The 26,089-nt window shown below is 39.8% G+C and overlaps 1 protein-coding gene across 1 annotated transcript in view; it reads right to left on the reverse strand.

Annotated features, from left to right (window-relative positions):
- DNAH9 (dynein axonemal heavy chain 9) overlaps nt 1–26,089 on the reverse strand; it is a 739,144-nt gene that overhangs the window by 631,430 nt on the left and 81,625 nt on the right. The window contains exons 6-16 of the mRNA XM_053688948.1: nt 11,207–11,374; nt 10,089–10,205; nt 9,839–9,989; nt 8,900–9,014; nt 7,723–7,791; nt 6,611–6,737; nt 5,877–6,132; nt 4,694–4,935; nt 4,360–4,495; nt 3,566–3,762; nt 2,351–2,775 (exon numbers count right to left, since the gene is read on the reverse strand). Coding sequence (XP_053544923.1) covers nt 2,351–2,775; nt 3,566–3,762; nt 4,360–4,495; nt 4,694–4,935; nt 5,877–6,132; nt 6,611–6,737; nt 7,723–7,791; nt 8,900–9,014; nt 9,839–9,989; nt 10,089–10,205; nt 11,207–11,374 — 2,003 coding nt within the window. The remainder of the gene's footprint in view (nt 1–2,350; nt 2,776–3,565; nt 3,763–4,359; nt 4,496–4,693; nt 4,936–5,876; nt 6,133–6,610; nt 6,738–7,722; nt 7,792–8,899; nt 9,015–9,838; nt 9,990–10,088; nt 10,206–11,206; nt 11,375–26,089) is intronic.

The following is a 26,089-nucleotide window of genomic DNA, read 5'->3' on the forward strand; positions in this document are numbered from 1 at the left end:
TATTAGCATGTTATAGAATAAAAATAATGCTATAAAATTATGATCTGTTACTTGTTGCGCTAAAACTTCTAACCAAAAAGATGAAGCTGCAGAAACATCCGGTAAAAATATAGCAGGTCTAAGAAGATTACCTAAACATAAGTAAACTTTTCTTAGAAAGGATTCAATTTTCTTATCTAAAGGATCCTTAAATTTAGTACTATCTGCCGTAAGAATAGTAGTACATTTTAGCAGGAATAGAGACAGCCCCAAACCTTAGGGATTTTGTCCCAAAAAACTCTAATCTGTCAGATGGCACAGAATATAATTGCTTAAACGTTTAGAAGGAGTAAAAGAATTACCCAAATTATTCCATTCCCTGGAAATTACTTCAGAAAAAGCATCAGGGAGATTAAACACTTCTGGAATAAATACAGGAGATTTAAAAACCCTATTTAAACGTTTAGATTTAGTATCAAGAGGACCAGAATCCTCTATATCTAAAGCAATTAATACTTCTTTAAATAAAGAACAAATAAATTCCATCTTGAACAAATACAAAGATTTAACAGCATCAACCTCTGAGACAGAAACTTCTGAACCAGAAGAACCATTATCAGTATCAGAACGATGATGTTCATTTAAAAATTCATCTGAAAAAAAGAGAAGTTTTTAAAAGACTTTTATGTAAACTAGAAGGAGAAATAACAGACATAGCCTTCTAAATGGATTTTAAAAATAAAATCTCTTATGTTTATCAGGAACACTCTGAAAATTAAATGTTGACGGAACAGCAACAGGTAATGTAACAGTACTAAAGGAAATTTTATCTGCATTTATAAGTTTGTCATGACAATCAGTACAAACAACAGCTGGAGAAACAGGTACCAAAAATTTATAGCAGATACACTTAGCTTGGTAGCTCCAGCCCCGGCAGTGATTTTCCTGAAGTATCTTCTGACTCAGTTGCAACGTGGAACATCTTGCAATATGTAATAGAAAAAACAACATATAAAGCAAATTGATCAAATTCCTTAAATGACAGTTTCAGGAATGGGAAAAAAATGCCAGTGAACAAGCTTCTAGCAACCAGAAGTAATAAATAATGAGACTTAAATAATGTGGAGACAAAAGCGACGCCCATATTTTTTTAGCGCCAAACAAGACGCCCACATTATTTGGCGCCGAAATGCTTTTGGCAGCAAAAATGACGCCACATCCGGAACGCCAACATTTTTGGCGCAAAATAACGTCAAAAAAATGACGCAACTTCCGGCGACACGTATGACGCCGGAAACGGAAAAGAATTTTTGCGCCAAAAAAGTCCGCGCCAAGAATGACGCAATAAAATGAAGCATTTTCAGCCCCCGCGAGCCTAACAGCCCACAGGGAAAAAAGAGTCAAATTTCTGAAGGTAAGAAAAAATGATTAATTCAAATGCATTATCCCAAATATGAAACTGACTGTCTGAAAAATAAGGAAAGTTGAACATTCTGAGTCAAGGCAAATAAATGTTTGAATACATATATTTAGAACTTTATAAACAAAGTGCCCAACCATAGCTTAGAGTGTCACAGAAAATAAGATTTACTTACCCCAGGACACTCATCTACATATAGCAGATAGCCAAACCAGTACTGAAACGAGAATCAGCAGAGGTAATGGTATATATAAGAGTATATCGTCGATCTGAAAAGGGAGGTAAGAGATGAATCTCTACGACCGATAACAGAGAACCTATGAAATAGACCCCGTAGAAGGAGATCACTGCATTCAAATAGGCAATACTCTCCTCACATCCCTCTGACATTCACTGCACGCTGAGAGGAAAACCGGGCTCCAACTTGCTGCGGAGCGCATATCAACGTAGAATCTAGCACAAACTTACTTCACCACCTCCATCGGAGGCAAAGTTTGTAAAACTGAATTGTGGGTGTGGTGAGGGGTGTATTTATAGGCATTTTAAGGTTTGGGAAACTTTGCCCCTCCTGGTAGGAATGTATATCCCATACGTCACTAGCTCATGGACTCTTGCTAATTACATGAAAGAAAGATGTGATGCCCCACCTGGGTCCTGGCAACCTTGGGAAATAAAATAACCCAAACAATGTTCTGGTATCCTTACAGAATGACATATGACACTCGGCACACATACACCTTTCTCACATCTCTGTGGTGAGGCAACATCCTCCTGTATTTGGCATGTTAGAGGGAAAAAATGCCTTATATGCCTAATAAATGCGCATATTTTTTTTCCACCACCACTCAAATTCATTATAAAGGTTCTAATTCTTTCCTGAAATAAAATGAATGGCTGCACCATCTAGCTAAGTATTTACTTAATCAATATGATTATGGCCACTTCTTATACCTGTTTGTGACGTGGCCAATCAAATGCTGCTTAAACATCAAGCTCCATCTCTTAATAACATTTAACAAAGAAGATTTGAAGGGTCGAGCATCAACCCGCATCCAGCTTTCAAATATGTTAATCGGTTCCATTCGGTTCACCTCTTCATAAATCTTCTCATAGGAATCTATTTGTTCCCTGAACTGCTGCAAAGTGGGAGGGGTCTCAGGGACTCCCTCTTCTGCATGGACTTCAATCTCCTCAGCAGTGAGCACATGACCATACAGTAGGAACTGGCGCATGAACTCTTTACGATCATCTACATACAGATAGGAGAAGTGATCAAAGGAGTTGCGGTACTCTGTGCAAGTGGTCAACATGCTCTGCACACATTCCATTAGGAAGTTCCTCATATCTGCCAAGTCTGCCATATCTTCCATATCAGCCTGAAAAAAATACATTTTATTAGATCAAAGAATCTATAAACCCTAAGAAAGACAGTAGGCTCATCAAAATGACAGACATAATATTTTTATACATTCCCCTAGTAAACTGTGCACTGAATGAAATCATTTAATCATGTAAACACTGCTTTTAGTTAAAGGGACATAATACTCATATGCTAAATCACTTGAAACTGATGCTGACAGGAAAATATCACCTGAGCATCTCTATGTAAAAAAGGAAGATATTTTACCTCACAATCTCCTCAGCTCAGCAGAGTAAGTTCTGTGTAAAAAAGTTATACTCAGCTGCTCCCAGCTGCAGGTAAAAAAAAAAAAAAAATGAAGAAATGAACAGCAGCCAATCAGCATCAGCAGTGCTGAGGTCATGAACTCTTACTGTGATCTCATGAGATTTGACTTAACTCTCATGAGATTTCATAGTAAGCTTCCTTTACCTGATTGGTGAAATAATATGAGAGTTCATGAGGCTCATCCCCTAAGCTGTCCCAGGACAGACACACTAAAATGCTGCTTAGAAATCCTTTACAATGGGAGGTGGATACTGAGGAACTTTTGAGGTAAAATATCTCTCTTTTTTACATAGAGATGTTCAGGAGATATTTTCTAGTCAGCTTTTTACAGCTATGCTGCATCACTTTCAAGTGTTTGAACATTTGGGTATTATGGCCCTTTAATAAGGCTAATATTTTTCATACAAAAAAATATGTTTTAGTAAGGATTAAGCAGGTCCGCTTTATAAATGAGTGAGCACCTGTGTTTAAGAATGTACCTGGTAGTGAGGAATATCAGTGTGCTCGGCAAGCCTTGGTACCAAGGATGATATCCTAAAAATGTCATTAATAATCCCGTCTATGACATCATATAAGCCATCACTTGTGCCAAGATCCAGGGAGGGACGGAATACCATGTCCGGGACAACAAGATCCAACTGAACCTCAAACAAAGGCGCAAGGCCAGCTTTGGGATCTGCAAAAGGAAATCCAGGGTCAGTGCAAATGAAGATAAAGTGATGTACAGACAGTAAACTATTTGTAAAATGAGATGCAGATATCTCTGGCAGAAGAGCACCTGCCAGCAATTGCTGTAAATAGAATTCCCTGTAAATACATAATAAACAGTGTTAGGCAGCAAATAATGTATCATTTATTAGTTTAAAGTAAGTGTCAGCCAGAATAAACAGTATTTATATTCCAATAAAAAGTTTTAAAGATGTGAATAGAATCAAGATGAATCAAAGAACATGCACAAGGAAGTTACCCAAGAACTCTGATCTCTATATTGATAAAAAATAAATCTGAAAGCTCACTTACTGCAGGTACAACAGTAACTAAATTAAGAAAAATCATTAGTTGTGGATTATGGTTTGTCCTGTGAAACTGGTACATCTATTTAGTAATATGTTTGCAAGACTCTTGTAATTAGATTTGGAAGATGTTTGGTTTAGTTCAGTTTGTTCCTGCACAGTAGTTTATTTTTATGCTTTCTCCCCTGAAACCATCTGCTCTACTCTAAAAACTAACAAGTAGAATACATTTTTGGAAATATGAAGATTGTCACAGTTACCTGTGTTATCCAGAAGAAATTTCAGTGAGCACTCAATAGCATTGAAAAAACCATCAAGAACCATCTCATCCACATAATCTACATACGCTTTCCAGACATCAGAACCAGGGTCTGCTGAGAACAGGGTCATATTTTCCTGAAATGCAATGAGCAACATTAACCAAATAATGTTTTTTTTCCTCCCAATACACTGATATTAAATGTGCTCTAGTCTAGGAGATGTAGATACAATAACATTGATTACTGTGTAGATGCAGCAAGACCAGAACATACTTGATAACAAATAGTTCTTTAGCACAGGTGGCCATTTGTGTGCACGAAATTTCAACCTTACCTTAAGAAGTGCATGGATTTTGCTGCCTGATTCCCGGATGAGGTTGTATCGCTTCTCAAGACGGTCATTCCTATCATCCAGGTTAAGCAGACTGTCTTTCTTTGCATCTTTTCTTTCAAAGATTGGAAGCACCCAAGTTTTCATGATAGCTTGTATCTCATCTATATTATCCCGGGTTTTCTGTACTCTCCTTTCAAGGTCATGGACACTGTCCCGGACTTGCTGGACATATTCCCAAACCCCTAATCATAAAAATCATCATAAAGAATTATACAATTGAATAAGAAAATAGAGTAAGTTATTTAGCAATGCTCAAGAGATAAAAACAATAGTTTATCTGAGGATGAAAAATGCAGGAATATTTAGTGAAATGAAATACTACTTTACAGATAGGGTAGTAGATACATAAAGTCATCTTCAAGTGGAAGTGGTAGTGTAAAATTGGCAATGCAATTCTGGACTGGCCGTGATATTCATTGAAGAAGAAAACCATCAAGCTTCTACTACACAATGGATTTACTAGATTGGTTCTTTTCTAAGTTTATTTCTGTGGACACTTTTATTCCAACCATGTAAATAGTAAATACTTTAATTGCTCAATGAAAAGCAGATTTCTAAACATTTGAACTGTGTCCGACATTTGAAATATTAATCACCTGGATATATTTTTCTAAATGATATGGCTGATGCATGGATTTAGGTACTTGAACCTGTGCACATCTGCAGCCGGAATATGAGATTACATAATGTATATTTTATACTGGAAATTCTTTAGATTCAAGGAAAAAGTTTTCTTGCTTATGACATTTGTACACAACTTAGGTCACTGCATCATAACAAATGATGATACTGGTAGCCAAATAGATAAATGCACACCAACAGGTCCCTTTCCCTAAGGACAAGCTAACTTGGACAAGACGTTTCCTGATAAATAGCTCTAATTTCTAAGAAACAGAAGATATGTTTTATCAACCACACTGGGTACTGAACATAAACATGTGGATCTGCCTAAGTAGTTTCTTCTAATGGGCACAAAGCTGGATTACAATGTTTGAGGTCATAATCAAGCCTTTTTTTTTTCTTTTTTTTTAAGAAACTCTCACATAGCTGATAGATTTCCAATGTTTTATCTCTAGGTAAGATAGCACAGTTCTCATTATGGGGCACAAGTTTCTTACTGTACCTTGGGCTTTCCAGTTTAAGGTCTCCTCTGCCTCCTTCAGTCGGATGTCTATCTCTCTCAGCTGCCCCTCTATAAGAGGATATTCCACTTCCAGGATGGTTTTCATAATCTTGTTGTACCAGTTTGCTGTCAGCTCTAGATTAGCTGTAAACTGTCTGAATGATTCCTTGGAGGAGAAAAGATCTTCTGCTTGTCTGGGGATGGTCTCCATCTTCAGATTCTGTAGATACTTCACCTCCCGTAACACTGAAACCAACTTGAGAAAAAGCCACCATGTTACCTACACATCTTTCCCAGTTATTTGGTAAGCATTCTATACGCATAAAGAATATATTCCTGGCTTTACAAAGATGATTGCTTTATGGGTCAAAATGATTATGTTATTTTCAGAATTCAACAAGTGAGACATAAGGAACACTGGCTGGAACATCTGTTAATGTGGAAAATCTACCCTATTATTTGAAGGTTTGCAAGTTACAATTAAGAAATCACATTAAAATATACTAGTTTACAAAGAAGCTGCACAGAATGATTTGCCACCCCTTATTAAGCATGTATTGGGTAGTATCATGCTTTATAAGCGAGTGAAAGGACATGGGGACACTGGAGTATCTTATATCTTAAGGAGCTTCAGAAGTAACTCCAGCCCTGAATTTAAGGACTTATTTCTATTAACTATCTTATTACCTCTATCATCACAATGGGAGTTATCTTATTCAACATTTTCACAATACCTGTGGGTCAAAATTGACAGAGATGAGCTTCGAGTCTGAGTCCCGGGTGAGGAGAGGACGAGTCAGGTTATACTGGGCTTTGTCAGAGACTGTGCAGCACCATTCGTCATACAGATGTTGTGAGTATCTGGCAGAAAACATACATATTAACATAGGAGCCTGATCTGGTGATTACATGGTCACATAATGGTCTCAAGTAGGTGACCAGATGCTGAAGCTACAGGCACCAAATGCCGCTGGTGTTTGGCAGCAGAGAGTGTAGTGCTCAGTAATGGCGCAACATCATAGCCATTAGCCAATACCATTATCATCCTTCATTAAAACTACAGAACAGAGAAATACTGGAAAGTTTTATTTACGTGTGAAAGTCCTCTCTCTCTTACAGAGGGATTCTGTACCCCAATGACAGTCATGCAATGGTTTAGCATCGCACCAGCACTACACATATGCTTGGCCTCATCAGCTCTCAGAATTCAACAGCACAAGCTGAAATAACCCTGTATTTACCAGAGAGGACTGCAAAAGGCAGTTCAATGACATGTTAAATCTCTCTGGAAGTTGTGCAGTTAAAACCCACATCTGACTGTAGAAGTTGCCATTATTGGTATTCTGTACGTCTCATTGATTTTGTGCTGTAATTACAATTTTTCATTCCTTTGCAAAGGCCCAATTAACAGTATAACCCATGTATTCACAAGACTCTCCGGGTGCATCTGAGCTTTCATAGGGCACCAATTAGGGCTGATGAACTGATACAGCGGAGTACAAACAGAATTAAAGACCAGCAATATGAAGTGTTGGTGGAAGGTGGATCCATCAGATTCAGTGCCATCTAACCTATGGTTAAATACTGGGCTTTTTCAAATTATAAGGGCTTAAATTTAGTTGTCTTTCTTCACGGGAGAGTCACATTACTGGATTTTACTTAAAAATGTCAGCATTGCAGAGTTTCATAATTCAGTTTCCAGTATTTAATCCCATGAACAATAAACAAAGATGGTACTAATTTTTGTGGCCAACAAAATGCTAAATGTTATGAAATGAAAAGTAATATCTGGCTACAGTTGTACAGGAGTATTCTAGAATTACTGTTGATAAAACATTATACGCACTTTTCCAACAGATCCATCATTTCTTGATACTTCTGTTTCATCCTTTTGCCTTCAGCAGATTCCATACAACTAGAAGATGAAAATAATGAAGTTAGGGAATGTACCGAACCTCTCCCTCATTACACCATGTGAAGTCAGGGAATGTAACCAGCCTCTCCCTCATCACACCATGTGAAGTCAGGGAATGTAACCAGCCTCTCCCTTATTACACCATGTGAAGTCAGGGAATGTAACCAGCCTCTCCCTTATTACACCATGTGAAGTCAGTGAATGTAACCAGCCTCTCCCTCATTACACCATGTGAAGTCAGGGAATGTAACCAGCCTCTCCCTCATTACACCATGTGAAGTCAGTGAATGTAACCAGCCTCTCCCTCATTACACCATGTGAAGTCAAGCAATGTAACCAGCCTCTCCCTTATTACACCATGTGAAGTCAGGGAATGTAACCAGCCTCTCCCTCATTACACCATGTGAAGTCAGTGAATGTAACCAGCCTCTCCCTCATTACACCATGTGAAGTCAGGGAATGTAACCAGCATCTCCCTCATTACACCATTTGAAGTCAGTTAATGTAACCAGCCTCTCCCTCATTACACCATCTGAAGTCAGGGAATGTAACCAGCCTCTACCTCACTACACCATGTGAAGTCAGGGAATGTAACCAGCCTCTACCTCACTACACCATGTGAAGTCAGGGAATGTAACCAGCCTCTACCTCACTACACCATGTGAAGTCAGGTAATGTAACCAGCCTCTCCCTCCCTACACCATGTGAAATTATTGAATGTAACCAGTCTCTCCCTCATTACACCATGTGAAGTCAGTGAATGTGACCAGCCTCTCCCTCATGACACCATCTGAAGTCAGTGAATGTACCAGCTTCTCCCTCACTACACAATGTGAAGTCAGTGAATGTAACCAGCTTCTCCCTCACTACACAATGTGAAGTCAGTGAATGTAACCAGCCTCTCCCTCATTACACCATGTGAAGTCAGTGAATGTGACCAGCCTCTCCCTCACTACACTGAATGTAACCAGCCTCTCCCTCACTACACCATGTATATAGGGTCATGATACACTCATTTTAAAACCTTGCACCTAGGAATATGGAATAATGTTATATTTGTCTTGTAAACATGTCAGAACCCCAAAATTCTACACCAGATGAAACTCACGGATGTTTTATGTGCCGGAAATTGGCGTAAGGAACCTGAAGTCGTTCTTTCAGCTCCTGAGCCCAGTTCAGATTACCGGCCACTAGTGGCATGTTTTTATTTATCTGTGGGTGACCTGTAAAAAGAGAACAGACATGAGTTAGCCATGCATGCAGACTCAAAGCTTCTAATTGAAATCCGAATCTCATTAAAATAGTGGTCATACTGTAAATGCGCTTGTGAATTTGCATCACATAAATACAGACACAACTAGTTCTTATATACTGTACAGAAAAAATCTGACAACCTCAGACTGGTGTTCCTGGGGTCAGTTCCCTCTTCTCAGGATTTTGGATTTAACACTTACAAACCGACACTAAACACAGGGGTCAAGTCGAGCAGGAACACATGAGAATGGAGTTCCTGCACTGTTTTTGCAGGAGGAACTAAGTTCCCTCTGGACAAAGAACAGAAATGCTTTAGAAAACACAGCTGCTGCTGGTGGGAGGAGCTGGAGCACAGTCTGGTTAGAGGGATAGTGAGATCCACTAGTAATGGGCAGTAACATTTCCTATAATACATTAAATGCAAGCCTGTCAGCGGTCCTGCTGTGTTATCACCCCGCAATGTCTGTAACACATGGTGCTTACATTTCTGTGTGGCTTGCTCTGGGGTTTAGTTCCCCTCAGCATAAATAGGACTACGACACCTTAAGTGGGTGAGACTCTGTGACAGAGGAGGATTCTCAGGCCCAAAGGCAATGATTCAACCCTTCATTGGTTTTAATTTGCTTTCATTAACCAAAGTGTATAGATTATTTACATATAAATAGAATGTGTGTGTGTATAAAACAATATTAATCGAAGGGGTTGTAAGTCTTGGTGAGTTCCCACACTTTTTCTTGTAGGACTAGACCCCTGACTAAACATGAATAATGAGTATGATGATTTAACCACTTACTGACTTCTGTATCCCGCTGCACATGGCTGTCATAGATTATTTTTGTCGAGTCCAGTTCTTGCTCAAACATATCAATAAGCCGAGGAAATTTACCATAGGCATCTGCAGCTATAAGGGGCCTGTCCAGCAGTGACCCAAACATATCCAGCAACTGCAAGAGAACATGTGTCATAACCATAGTATCTAGAATTGGTGTATTTTTATGTTTATAAAATATGATCTGCTACCAGCCAGGAAGCATAACACAAACCCTAAAAGCGTGCTCAAGTCCTGACACATCGTCAAATCCCTGGGAGAATAAAGAGCCAAGTCTGTGCTCCATATCCTCCATATTCCACTTAAATTCGGAGATATCTGCCTCAAACTCCTAGAAGGAAACACAAAACAGAACCATAAAGGAGACTACATAAAATAACTGCATGATCATAGCTCAAAGAAAGCACAGCACAACATGACAACATTGCTTTATAGTCCAGCCAAAGATGCGAATGTCATTTCTGGACATTAAAATATTGAGTGTGGTTCATTGGTCTCTTTATAAAGCAAAATTGCTTTCACAACATGACACATAAGGTTGTTTCATGTAATCCAAACTCTCTATAGTTTGCTAAAGATAAATAGCATCTGAAGAAAAATAACTTAGAAGAGGAAATATCTAGGTGCGTTAGTGCAGCAAATAGGGGTAGGCTTGATGGGCCTTTTTGGTTATTGTCTACCATCAAATTCTATGTTTCCATGTTTCTAAATCAGTGGCCTTGGTTTTTTATCCCAGCACATACACTAGCGGGAAGTGAATTCATACAATTTGTAAACACGGCTGGTTCAGCCTGTGATTGCCTGTAGTGAAAAACATTAAAAGAAAAATTCCTGAGCTCAACAAAATTATTTTAAAACTTTACAACCCTCAATTGTCCTGCAAAAAATAACAAAAAATGTAAAAAGTAGGTTGCTCTTATGTGTGACTGAAAACGTCCCTATGTGTGACAGAAAATCTGGCAGCTCTTTGTCACTTACAGCTGCTCCATGAATAGTTATAAACGTTGCTTGCCAGGTCAAGGCAGAGCGCATGGAAAACGAATGAAATGTAAATAATTCAGCTTCATGAAAACTTTGATTAGCTCCCTAATTAGTCACATACCGCGACTTAGCTGCAGAATATTAAATAGGTTGTCGCATCAAGGGCAAAGCGGAGGGGGATCTGTGAAATCAATCTGACACCCCAGCCATGTAGATCAGCATTAACAGAACCATGAAGCAGTACATAAGATAACATAGCGTACAGGGGATATATACATATCTGTATATATTGTGCCAGCTGGGCGGCTAGACCTAGAGGTGATCTCATTACCAAGTGATCTCATTACTCACCATGTTTTGCATATCAAGACAGTCGTACGTCCTCTCTGAGAATATTTTGTATATGTCCTGGAACTCCTGGAAGATGTTTAATACACCCTGACTGAGCGCTTTACCCTTCACGCCACCAAACTCAATTTTCTCAAGTTTCATCATATCCAGCGCAGTAACCAGCAGCTCCTGAAGAGTGAAACACAGCACATGTTCTGGTTGTGGGTTTGAGGCAACACTGATGTCTAATATAACTGTCATTAGTACACTATTGCGCTGGCAAATACTGAACCCATACACGTCACTGTCATTAGTACCCTGTGACCCTAGCAGGTACTGAGCACATAAATATGCCACCTTCATCTGTACACTATGGCGCTAGCAATAACTGAACCCATAAATATGTCACTGTCATTTGTACCCAGTGACCATAGCAGGTACTGAGCACATAAACATGTCACTGTCATTAGTACCCTGTGACCATAGCAGGTACTGAGCACATAAATATGCCACCTTCATCTGTACACTATGGCGCTAGCAATAAATGAACCCATAAATATGTCACTATCATTAGTACCATGTGACCCTAGCAGGTACTTAGCACATAAACATGTCATTGTTATGAGTACACTGTGGAACTAGCAGGTACTGAACCCATAAAAATGTTACTGTCATTAGCACACTGTCAACCTAGCAGGGACTGAGCCCTTAAACATGTCACTGTCATTAGTACATTACGTTGCTAGCAGGGACTGAGCACATAAACATGTCACTGTCATTAGTACATTACGTTGCTAGCAGGGACTGAGCACATAAACATGTCACTGTCATTAGTACGCTACGGCACTAGCAGGGACTGAGCACATAAACATGTCACTGTCATTAGTACACTATGGCGCTAATAGGTACTGAGCACATAAACGTGTCACTGTCAATAGTACACTGTGACCCTAGCAGGGACTGAGCACATAAACATGTCACTGTCATTAGTATACTGTAACCCTAGCAGGGACTGAGCACATAAACATGTCACTGTCATTAGTACACTGTGACCCTAGCAGGTACTGAGCACATAAACATGTCACTGTCATTAGCACACTGTGACACTAGCAGGTACTGAGCACATAAACATGTCACTGTCATTAGTACACTGTGACACTAGCAGGTACTGAGCACATAAACATGTCACTGTCATTAGTATACTATGATCCTAGCAGGGACTGACCACATAAACATGTCACTGTCATTAGTACACTATGGCGCTAATAGGTACTGAGCACATAAACGTGTCACTGTCATTAGTACACTATGGCGCTAATAGGTACTGAGCACATAAACATGTCACTGTCAATAGTACACTGTGACCCTAGCAGGGACTGAGCACATAAACATGTCACTGTCATTAGTATACTGTAACCCTAGCAGGTACTGAGCACATAAACATGTCACTGTCATTAGCACACTGTGACACTAGCAGGGACTGAGCACATAAACATGTCACTGTCATTAGCACACTGTGACCCTAGCAGGTACTTAGCACATAAACATGTCACTGTCATTAGTACACTGTGACCCTAGCAGGTACTGAGCACATAAACATGTCACTGTCATTAGCACACTGTGACACTAGCAGGTACTGAGCACATAAACATGTCACTGTCATTAGTACACTGTGACACTAGCAGGTACTGACCACATAAACATGTCACTGTCATTAGTACACTGAGACCCTAGCAGGTACTGAGCACATAAACATGTCACTGTCATTAGTACACTGAGACCCTAGCAGGTACTGAGCACATAAACATTTCACTGTCATTAGTACACTATGGCGCTAATAGGTACTGAGCACATAAACGTGTCACTGTCATTAGTATACTATGACCCTAGCAGGGACTGACCACATAAACATTTCACTGTCATTAGTACACAATTGCGCTAATAGGTACTGAGCACATAAACGTGTCACTGTCCTTAGTATACTATGACCCTAGCAGGGACTGACCACATAAGCATTTCCCTGTCATTAGTACACTATGACCCTAGCAGGTACTGACCACATAAACATGTCACTGTCATTAGTATACTATGACCCTAGCAGGGACTGAGCACATAAACATGTCACTGTCATTAGTACAGTGTGACCCTAGCAGGTACTGAACACATAAACATGTCACTGTCATTAGTACAGTGTGACCCTAGCAGGTACTGAGCACATAAACATGTCACTGTCATTAGTATACTATGACCCTAGCAGGGACTGACCACATAAACATGTCACTGTCATTAGTACACTGTGACCCTAGCAGGTACTGAGCACATAAACATGTCACTGTCATTAGTACACTGTGACCCTAGCAGGGACTGAGCACATAAACATGTCACTGTCATTAGTACACTGTGACCCTAGCAGGTACTGAGCACATAAACATGTCACTGTCATTAGTACACTGTGACCCTAGCAGGGACTGAGCACATAAACATGTCACTGTCATTAGTACACTGTGACACTAGCAGGTACTGAGCACATAAACATGTCACTGTCATTAGTACACTGTGACCCTAGCAGGTACTGAGCACATAAACATGTCACTGTCATTAGTACACTGTGACCCTAGCAGGTACTGAGCACATAAACATGTCACTGCCATTAGTACACTGTGACCCTAGCAGGTACTGAGCACATAAACATGTCACTGTCTTTAGTACACTGTAACCCTAGCAGGTACTGAGCACATAAACATGTCACTGTCATTAGTACACTGTAACACTAGCAGGTACTGAGCACATAAACATATCACTGTCATTAGTACACTGTGACCCTAGCAGGTACTGAGCACATAAACATGTCACTGTCTTTAGTACACTGTAACCCTAGCAGGTACTGAGCACATAAACATGTCACTGTCATTAGTACACTGTGACCCTAGCAGGTACTGAGCACATAAACATGTCACTGTCATTAGTACACTGTGACCCTAGCAGGTACTGAGCACATAAACATGTCACTGTCATTAGTGCACTGTGACCCTAGCAGGTACTGAGCACATAAACATGTCACTGTCATTAGTACACTGTGACCCTAGCAGGTACTGAGCACATAAACATGTCACTGTTATTAGTACACTGTGACCCTAACAGAGACTGAGCACATAAACATGTCACTGTCATTAGTACACTGTGACCCTAGCAGGTACTGAGCACATAAACATGTCACTGTCATTAGTACACAGTGACCCTAGCAAGTACTGAGCACATACACATGTCACTGTCATTAGTACACTGTGACCCTAGCAGGTACTGAGCACATAAACATGTCACTGTCATTAGTACACTGTGACCCTAGCAGGTACTGAGCACATAAACATGTCACTGTCATTAGTACACTGTGACACTAGCAGGGACTGAGCACATAAACATGTCACTGTCATTAGTACACTGTGACCCTAGCAGGTACTGAGCACATAAACATGTCACTGTCATTAGTACACTGTGACCCTAGCAGGTACTGAGCACATAAACATGTCACTGTCATTAGTACACTGTGACCCTAGCAGGGACTGAGCATATAAACATGTCACTGTCATTAGTACACTGTGACCCTAGCAGGTACTGAGCACATAAACATGTCACTGTCATTAGTACACTGTGACCCTAGCAGGTACTGAGCACATAAACATGTCACTGTCATTAGTACACTGTAACCCTAGCAGGGACGGACCACATAAACATGTCACTGTCATTAGTACACTGTGACACTAGCAGATACTGAGCACATAAACATGTCACTGTCATTAGTACACTGTGACACTAGCAGATACTGAGCACATAAACATGTCACTGTCATTAGTACACTGTGACCCTAGCAGGTACTGAGAACATAAACATGTCACTGTCATTAGTACACTGTGACCCTAGCAGGTACTGAGCACATAAACATGTCACTGTCATTAGTACACTGTGGCACTAGCAGGGACTGAGCACATAAACATGTCACTGTCATTAGTATACTGTGACCCTAGCAGGGACTGAGCACATAAACATGTCACTGTCATTAGTACACTGTGACCCTAGCAGGTACTGAGCACATAAACATATCACTGTCATTAGTACAGTGTGACCCTAGCAGGTACTGAGCACATAAACATGTCACTGTCATTAGTATACTGTGACACTAGCAGGTATTGAGCACATAAACATGTCACTATCATTAGTACACTGTGACCCTAGCAGATACTGAGCACATAAACATGTCACTGTCATTAGTACACTGTGACACTAGCAGATACTGAGCACATAAACATGTCACTGTCATTAGTACACTGTGACCCTAGCAGGGACTGAGCACATAAACATGTCACTGTCATTAGTACACTGTGACACTAGCAGGTACTAAGCACATAAACATGTCACTGTCATTAGTACACTGTGACCCTAGCAGGGACTGAGCACATAAACATGTCACTGTCATTAGTACACTGGGCCCTAGCAGGGAATGAGCACATAAACATGTCACTGTCATTAGTACACTGTGACCCTAGCAGGTACTGAATACATAAACATGTCACTGTCATTAGTACACTGGACCCTAGCAGGTACTGAACACATAAACATGTCACTGTCATTAGTATACTATGACCCTAGCAGGTACTGAGCACATAAACATGTCACTGTCATTAGTATACTATGACCCTAGCAGGTACTGAGCACATAAACATGTCACTGTCATTAGTACACTGTGACCCTAGCAGGTACTGAGCACATAAACATGTCACTGTCATTAGTACACTGGACCCTAGCAGGGACTGAGCACATAAACATGTCACTGTCATTAGTGCACTGTGACCCTAGCAGGTACTGAGCACATAAACATGTCACTGTCATTAGTACACTGTGACACTAGCAGGGACTGAGCACATAAACATGTCACTGTCATTAGTACACTGTGACACTAGCAGGTACTGAGCACATAAACATGTCACTGTCATTAGTACACTGTGACCCTAGCAGGGACTGAGCACATAAACATGTCACTGTCATTAGTACACTGTGACCCTAGCAGGTACTGAGCACATAAACATGTCACTGTCATTAGTACACTGTGACCCTAGCAGGTACTGAGCACATAAACATGTCACTGTCATTAGTACACTGTGACCCTAGCAGGGACTGAGCACATAAACATGTCACTGTCATTAGTACACTGTGACCCTAGCAGGGACTGAGCACATAAACATGTCACTGTCATTAGTACACTGTGACCCTAGCAGGTACTGAGCACATAAACATGTCACTGTCATTAGTACACTGTGACCCTAGCAGGTACTGAGCACATAAACATGTCACTGTCATTAGTACACTGTGACCCTAGCAGGGACTGAGCACATAAACATGTCACTGTCATTAGTACACTGTGACCCTAGCAGGTACTGAGCACATAAACATGTCACTGTCATTAGTACACTGTGACCCTAGCAGGTACTGAGCACATAAACATGTCACTGTCATTAGTACACTGGGCCCTAGCAGGGACTGAGCACATAAACATGTCACTGTCATTAGTACACTGTGACCCTAGCAGGTACTGAATACATAAACATGTCACTGTCATTAGTACACTGGACCCTAGCAGGTACTGAACACATAAACATGTCACTGTCATTAGTATACTATGACCCTAGCAGGTACTGAGCACATAAACATGTCACTGTCATTAGTATACTATGACCCTAGCAGGTACTGAGCACATAAACATGTCACTGTCATTAGTACACTGTGACCCTAGCAGGTACTGAGCACATAAACATGTCACTGTCATTAGTACACTGGACCCTAGCAGGGACTGAGCACATAAACATGTCACTGTCATTAGTACACTGGACCCTAGCAGGGACTGAGCACATAAACATGTCACTGTCATTAGTGCACTGTGACCCTAGCAGGTACTGAGCACATAAACATGTCACTGTCATTAGTACACTGTGACACTAGCAGGGACTGAGCACATAAACATGTCACTGTCATTAGTACACTGTGACACTAGCAGGTACTGAGCACATAAACATGTCACTGTCATTAGTACACTGTGACCCTAGCAGGGACTGAGCACATAAACATGTCACTGTCATTAGTACACTGTGACCCTAGCAGGTACTGAGCACATAAACATGTCACTGTCATTAGTACACTGTGACCCTAGCAGGTACTGAGCACATAAACATGTCACTGTCATTAGTACACTGTGACCCTAGCAGGGACTGAGCACATAAACATGTCACTGTCATTAGTACACTGTGACCCTAGCAGGTACTGAGCACATAAACATGTCACTGTCATTAGTACACTGTGACCCTAGCAGGGACTGAGCACATAAACATGTCACTGTCATTAGTACACTGTGACCCTAGCAGGTACTGAGCACATAAACATGTCACTGTCATTAGTACACTGTGACCCTAGCAGGTACTGAGCACATAAACATGTCACTGTCATTAGTACACAGTGACACTAACAGTTAATTAGCACATAACATGTCACTGTCATTAGTACACTGTGACACTAGCAGATACTGAGCACATAAACATGTCACTGTCATTAGTACACTGTGACACTAGCAGGTACTGAGCACATAAACATGTCACTGTCATTAGTACACTGTGACCCTAGCAGGGACTGAGCACATAAACATGTCACTGTCATTAGTACACTGTGACACTAGCAGGTACTGAGCACATAAACATGTCACTGTCATTAGTACACTGTGACCCTAGCAGGGACTGAGCACATAAACATGTCACTGTCATTAGTACACTGTGACCCTAGCAGGTACTGAGCACATAAACATGTCACTGTCATTAGTACACTGTGACCCTAGCAGGGACTGAGCACATAAACATGTCACTGTCATTAGTACACTGGGCCCTAGCAGGGACTGAGCACATAAACATGTCACTGTCATTAGTACACTGTGACCCTAGCAGGTACTGAGCACATAAACATGTCACTGTCATTAGTACACTGTGACCCTAGCAGGTACTGAGCACATAAACATGTCACTGTCATTAGTACACTGTGACCCTAGCAGGTACTGAGCACATAAACATGTCACTGTCATTAGTACACTGTGACCCTAGCAGGTACTGAGCACATAAACATTTCACTGTCATTAGTACACTGAGACCCTAGCAGATACTGAGCAAATAAACATGTCACTGTCATTAGTACACTGTGACAATAGCAAGGACTGATCACATAAACATGTCACTGTCATTAGTACACTGTGACACTAGCAGGTACTGAGCACATAAACATGTCACTGTCATTAGTACACTGTGAATCTAGCAAGGACTGAGAACATAAACATGTCACTGTCATTAGTACACTGTGACCCTAGCAGGTACTGAGCACATAAACATATCACTGTCATTAGTACACTGTGACGCTGGCAGGTACTCAGCACATAAACATGTCACTGTCATTAGTACACTGTGACCCTAGCAGGTACTGAGCACATAAACATGTCACTGTCATTAATACACTGTGACCCTAGCAGGGACTGAGCACATAAACATGTCACTGTCATTAGTACACTGTGACACTAGCAGGTACTGAGCACATAAACATGTCACTGTCATTAGTACACTGTGACACTAGCAGGGACTGAGCACATAAATATGTCACTGTCATTAGTACACTGAGACCCTAGCAGGTACTGACCACATAAACATGTCACTGTCATTAGTACACTGTGACCCTAGCAGGTACTGAGCACATAAACATGTCACTATCATTAGTACACTGTGACACTAGCAGATACTGAGCACATAAACATGTCACTGTCATTAGTACACTGTGACCCTAGCACACTGTCATTAGTACACTGTGACACTAGCAGGGACTGAGCACATAAATATGTCACTGTCATTAGTACACTGAGACCCTAGTACACTGTGACCCTAGCAGATACTGAGCAAATAAACATGTCACTGTCATTAGTACACTGTGACCTAGCAGAGACTGAGCACATAAACATGTCACTGTCATTAGTACACTGTGACCTAGCAGAGACTGAGCACATAAACATGTCACTGTCATTAGTACACTGTGACCCTAGCAGGTACTGAGCACATAAACATGTCACTGTCATTAGTACACTGTGACCCTAGCAGGTACTGAGCACATAAACATGTCACTGTCATTAGTACACTGTGACCCTAGCAGGTACTGAGCACATAAACATGTCACTGTCATTAGTACACTATGGCGCTAATAGGTACTGAGCACATAAACATGTCACTGTCATTAGTACACTGTGACCCTAGCAGGGACTGAGCACATAAACATGTCACTGTCATTAGTACACTGTGACCCTAGCAGGGACTGAGCACATAAACATGTCACTGTCATTAGTACACTGTGACCCTAGCAGGGACTGAGCACATAAACATGTCACTGTCATTAGTTCACTGTGACACTAGCAGGTACTGAGCACATAAACATGTCACTGTCATTAGTACACTGTGACACTAGCAGATACTGAGCACATAAACATGTCACTGTCATTAGTACACTGTGACCCTAGCAGGGACTGAGCACATAAACATGTCACTGTCATTAGTACACTGTGACCCTAGCAGGGACTGAGCACATAAACATGTCACTGTCATTAGTACACTGTGACCCTAGCAGGGACTGAGCACATAAACATGTCACTGTCATTAGTTCACTGTGACACTAGCAGGTACTGAGCACATAAACATGTCACTGGCATTAGCACACTGTGACCCTAGCAGGGACTGAGCACATAAACATGTCACTGTCATTAGTACACTGTGACCCTAGCAGGTACTGAGCACATAAACATGTCACTGTCATTAGTACACTGTGACACTAGCAGGTACTGAGCACATAAACATTTCACTGTCATTAGTACACTGAGACCCTAGCAGATACTGAGCAAATAAACATGTCACTGTCATTAGTACACTGTGACAATAGCAAGGACTGATCACATAAACATGTCACTGTCATTAGTACACTGTGACACTAGCAGGTACTGAGCACATAAACATGTCACTGTCATTAGTACACTGTGACCATAGCAGGTACTGAGCACATAAACATATCACTGTCATTAGTACACTGTGACGCTGGCAGGTACTGAGCACATAAACATGTCACTGTCATTAGTACACTGTGACCCTAGCATGTACTGAGCACATAAACATGTCACTGTCATTAGTACACTGTGACCCTAGCAGGTACTGAGCACATAAACATGTCACTGTCATTAGTACACTGTGACCTAGCAGGTACTGAGCACATAAACATGTCACTGTCATTAGTACATCACTGTGACCGTAGCAGGTACTGAGCACATAAACATGTCACTGTCATTAGTACACTGTGACCCTAGCAGGTAATGAGCACATAAACATGTCACTGTCATTAGTACACTGTGACCCTAGCAGGGACTGAGCACATAAACATGTCACTGTCATTAGTACACTGTGACCCTAGCAGGTACTGAGCACATAAACATGTCACTGTCATTAGTACACTGTGACCCTAGCAGGTACTGAGCACATAAACATGTCACTGTCATTAGTACACTGTGACCCTAGCAGGGACTGAGCACATAAACATGTCACTGTCATTAGTACACTGTGACCCTAGCAGGGACTGAGCACATAAACATGTCACTGTCATTAGTACACTGTGACCCTAGCAGGTACTGAGCACATAAACATGTCACTGTCATTAGTACACTGTGGCACTAGCAGGTACTGAGCACATAAACATGTCACTGTCATTAGTACACTGTGACACTAGCAGGTACTGAGCACATAAACATGTCACTGTCATTAGTACACTGTGACCCTAGCAGGTACTGAGCACATAAACATGTCACTGTCATTAATACACTGTGACCCTAGCAGGGACTGAGCACATAAACATGTCACTGTCATTAGTACACTGTGACACTAGCAGGTACTGAGCACATAAACATGTCACTATCATTAGTACACTGTGACACTAGCAGATACTGAGCACATAAACATGTCACTGTCATTAGTACACTGTGACCCTAGCAGGTACTGAGCACATAAACATGTCACTATCATTAGTACACTGTGACACTAGCAGATACTGAGCACATAAACATGTCACTGTCATTAGTACACTGTGACCCTAGCAGGTACTGAGCACATAAACATGTCACTGTTATTAGTACACTGTGACACTAGCAGATACTGAGCACATAAACATGTCACTGTCATTAGTACACTGTGACACTAGCAGATACTGAGCACATAAACATGTCACTGTCATTAGTACACTGTGACACTAGCAGATACTGAGCACATAAACATGTCACTGTCATTAGTACACTGTGACCTAGCAGGTACTGAGCACATAAACATGTCACTGTCATTAGTACACTGTGACCTAGCAGGTACTGAGCACATAAACATGTCACTGTCATTAGTACACTGTGACCTAGCAGGTACTGAGCACATAAACATGTCACTGTCATTAGTACACTGTGACCTAGCAGGTACTGAGCACATAAACATGTCACTGTCATTAGTACACTGTGACCCTAGCAGGTACTGAGCACATAAACATGTCACTGTCATTAGTACACTGTGACCATAGCAGGTACTGAGCACATAAACATGTCACTGTCATTAGTACACTGTGACACTAGCAGGTACTGAGCACATAAACATGTCACTGTCATTAGTACACTGAGACCCTAGCAGATACTGAGCAAATAAACATGTCACTGTCATTAGTACACTGTGACCCTAGCAGGTACTGAGCACATAAACATGTCACTGTCATTAGTACACTGTGACCCTAGCAGGGACTGAGCACATAAACATGTCACTGTCATTAGTACACTGTGACCCTAGCAGGGACTGAGCACATAAACATGTCACTGTCATTAGTACACTGGGACCCTAGCAGGGACTGAGCACATAAACATGTCACTGTCATTAGTACACTGAGACCCTAGCAGATACTGAGCAAATAAACATGTCACTGTCATTAGTACACTGTGACAATAGCAAGGACTGATCACATAAACATGTCACTGTCATTAGTACACTGTGACCCTAGCAGGTACTGAGCACATAAACATGTCACTGTCATTAGTACACTGTGACCCTAGCAGGTACTGAGCACATAAACATATCACTGTCATTAGTACACTGCGACGCTGGCAGGTACTGAGCACATAAACATGTCACTGTCATTAGTACACTGTGACCCTAGCAGGTACTGAGCACATAAACATGTCACTGTCATTAGTACACTGTGACCCTAGCAGGGACTGAGCACATAAACATGTCACTGTCATTAGTACACTGTGACCCTAGCAGGGACTGAGCACATAAACATGTCACTGTCATTAGTACACTGTGACCCTAGCAGGTACTGAGCACATAAACATGTCACTGTCATTAGTACACTGTGACACTAGCAGGTACTGAGCACATAAACATGTCACTGTCCTTAGTATACTGTGACACTAGCAGGGACTGAGCACATAAACATGTCACTGTCATTAGTACACTGTGGCACTAGCAGGGACTGAGCACATAAACATGTCACTGTCATTAGTAAACTGTGACACTAGCAGGTACTGAGCACATAAACATGTCACTGTCATTAGTACACTGTGACCCTAGCAAGGACTGAGCACATAAACATGTCACTGTCATTAATACACTGTGACCCTAGCAGGGACTGAGCACATAAACATGTCACTGTCATTAGTACACTGTGACACTAGCAGGTACTGAGCACATAAACATGTCACTGTCATTAGTACACTGTGACACTAGCAGGGACTGAGCACATAAACATGTCACTGTCATTAGTACACTGTGACACTAGCAGGGACTGAGCACATAAACATGTCACTGTCATTAGTACACTGTGACACTAGCAGGGACTGAGCACATAAATATGTCACTGTCATTAGTACACTGAGACCCTAGCAGGTACTGAGCACATAAACATGTCACTGTCATTAGTACACTGTGACCCTAGCAGATACTGAGCACATAAACATGTGACTGTCATTAGTACACTGAGACCCTAGCAGATACTGAGCACATAAACATGTCACTGTCATTAGTACACTGTGACCCTAGCAGGTACTGAGCACATAAACATGTCACTGTCATTAGTACACTGTGACCCTAGCAGGTACTGAGCACATAAACATGTCACTGTCATTAGTACACTGTGACCCTAGCAGGGACTGAGCACATAAACATGTCACTGTCATTAGTACACTGTGACACTAGCAGGTACTGATCACATAAACATGTCACTGTCATTAGTGCACTGTGACCCTAGCAGGGACTGAGCACATAAACATATCACTGTCATTAGTATACTGTGACCCTAGCAGGTACTGAGCAAATAAACATGTCATTGTCATTAGTACACTGTGACCCTAGCAGGTACTGAGCACATAAACATGTCACTGTCATTAGTAAATAGTGGCACAAAAAGGGAAACTGTGGCTCTATATACTTTGCTTAAGCATTACTTGATATTTACAGAGTATATTAATTCCGAGTTTCTTTTAAATAATGGAGATCAGTACATTTTGATTTAATAAATACATAATAGAGAGAGTAGGGATATGAGACACAATCCAATTGGAGAAACATAGGAACAAAACTGTTTTTTGCACCAACTGATCTGTAAAAGATAAGTCCACAAAGCAGCGCGGGCAGCATAGGGTTAGCGTGAAGTAGGCGCAGGTCGATAATACTTTGTATTCTGCAGCTGTGCGTCAGGACACCACAGTGTCCATTAGTTTAACTGAAGCAGCAGCCAGCTCGCCACTTGTCCCTCGTCCCTGCGCTGCTGGGATCACTCCTCACCTACACAAAACAAAAGACTTCCCCAAAACAAGAAAATATGCAGAAGGATTTAAAGAAAAAGGATACACAGAATGAATAAGCAAATGAGTGAAAATGCAATTTATTTCTACTTCACTCAGTCATCCAAATAAAAGCAAAACAGTTAAACATCTACCTAGTTTTGGTTTAAAAGATATGGAGTAAAACAGGAGCTGAATTACCATTGGTGCAGCAGGTGCAGAGACACCAGGGCCCAAGTGCGGTGCAGGGGCCCAAATCAGCCAGTCTATACATAGGCGTGTGCAGGATCAGTCCTAATGCCGGAGATCCTTTTATTAGTGTAGGTTGCTATCTATCTATCATAAATATATATATCTCATGTATATATCCATTATATCTATCTATATCTATCATAAATCTATTTATCTCATGTATATATCCTTTATATCTATCTATATCTATCATAAATCTATTTATCTCATGTATATATCCTTTATATCTATCTATATCTATCATAAATCTATTTAACTCATGTATATATCCTTTATATCTATCTATATCTATCATAAATCTATTTATCTCATGTATATATCCTTTATATCTATCTATATCTATCATAAATCTATTTATCTCATGTATATATCCTTTATATCTATCTATATCTATCATAAATCTATTATCTCATGTATATATCCTTTATATCTATCTATATCTATCATAAATCTATTTATCTCATGTATATATCCTTTATATCTATATCTATCATAAATCTATTTATCTCATGTATATATCCTTTATATCTATCTATATCTATCATAAATCTATTTATCTCATGTATATATCCTTTATATCTATCTATATCTATCATAAATCTATTTATCTCATGTATATATCCATTATATCTATCTATATCTATCATAAATCTATGTATCTCATGTATATATCCTTTATATCTATATCTATCATAAATCTATTTATCTCATGTTTATATCCTTTATATCTATATCTATCATAAATCTATTTATCTCATGTATATATCCTTTATATCTATATCTATATCTATCTATATCTATCATAAATCTATTTATCTCATGTTTATATCCTTTATATCTATATCTATCATAAATCTATTTATCTCATGTATATATCCTTTATATCTATATCTATCATAAATCTATTTATCTCATGTATATATCCTTTATATCTATCTATATCTATCATAAATCTATTTATCTCATGTATATATCCATTATATCTATCTATATCTATCATAAATCTATTTATCTGATGTATATATCCATTATATCTATCTATATCTATCATAAATCTATTTATCTCATGTATATATCCTTTATATCTATATCTATCATAAATCTATTTATCTCATGTATATATCCTTTATATCTATCTATATCTATCATAAATCTATTTATCTCATGTATATATCCTTTATATCTATATCTATCATAAATCTATTTATCTCATGTATATATCCATTATATCTATCTATATCTATCATAAATCTATTTATCTCATGTATATATCCATTATATCTATCTATATCTATCATAAATCTATTTATCTCATGTATATATCCTTTATATCTATCTATATCTATCATAAATCTATTTATCTCATGTATATATCCATTATATCTATCTATATCTATCATAAATCTATGTATCTCATGTATATATCCTTTATATCTATCTATATCTATCATAAATCTATTTATCTCATGTTTATATCCTTTATATCTATATCTATCATAAATCTATTTATCTCATGTATATATCCTTTATATCTATATCTATATCTATCATAAATCTATTTATCTCATGTATATATCCTTTATATCTATATCTATCATAAATCTATGTATCTCATGTTTATATCCTTTATATCTATCTATATCTATCATAAATCTATTTATCTCATGTGTATATCCTTTATATCTATCTATATCTATCATAAATCTATTTATCTCATGTATATATCCTTTATATCTATCTAT

The sequence above is a fragment of the Bombina bombina genome, chromosome 1 (genome assembly GCF_027579735.1).
Source record: "Bombina bombina isolate aBomBom1 chromosome 1, aBomBom1.pri, whole genome shotgun sequence".
NCBI classification, from domain to species: Eukaryota; Metazoa; Chordata; class Amphibia; order Anura; family Bombinatoridae; genus Bombina; species Bombina bombina.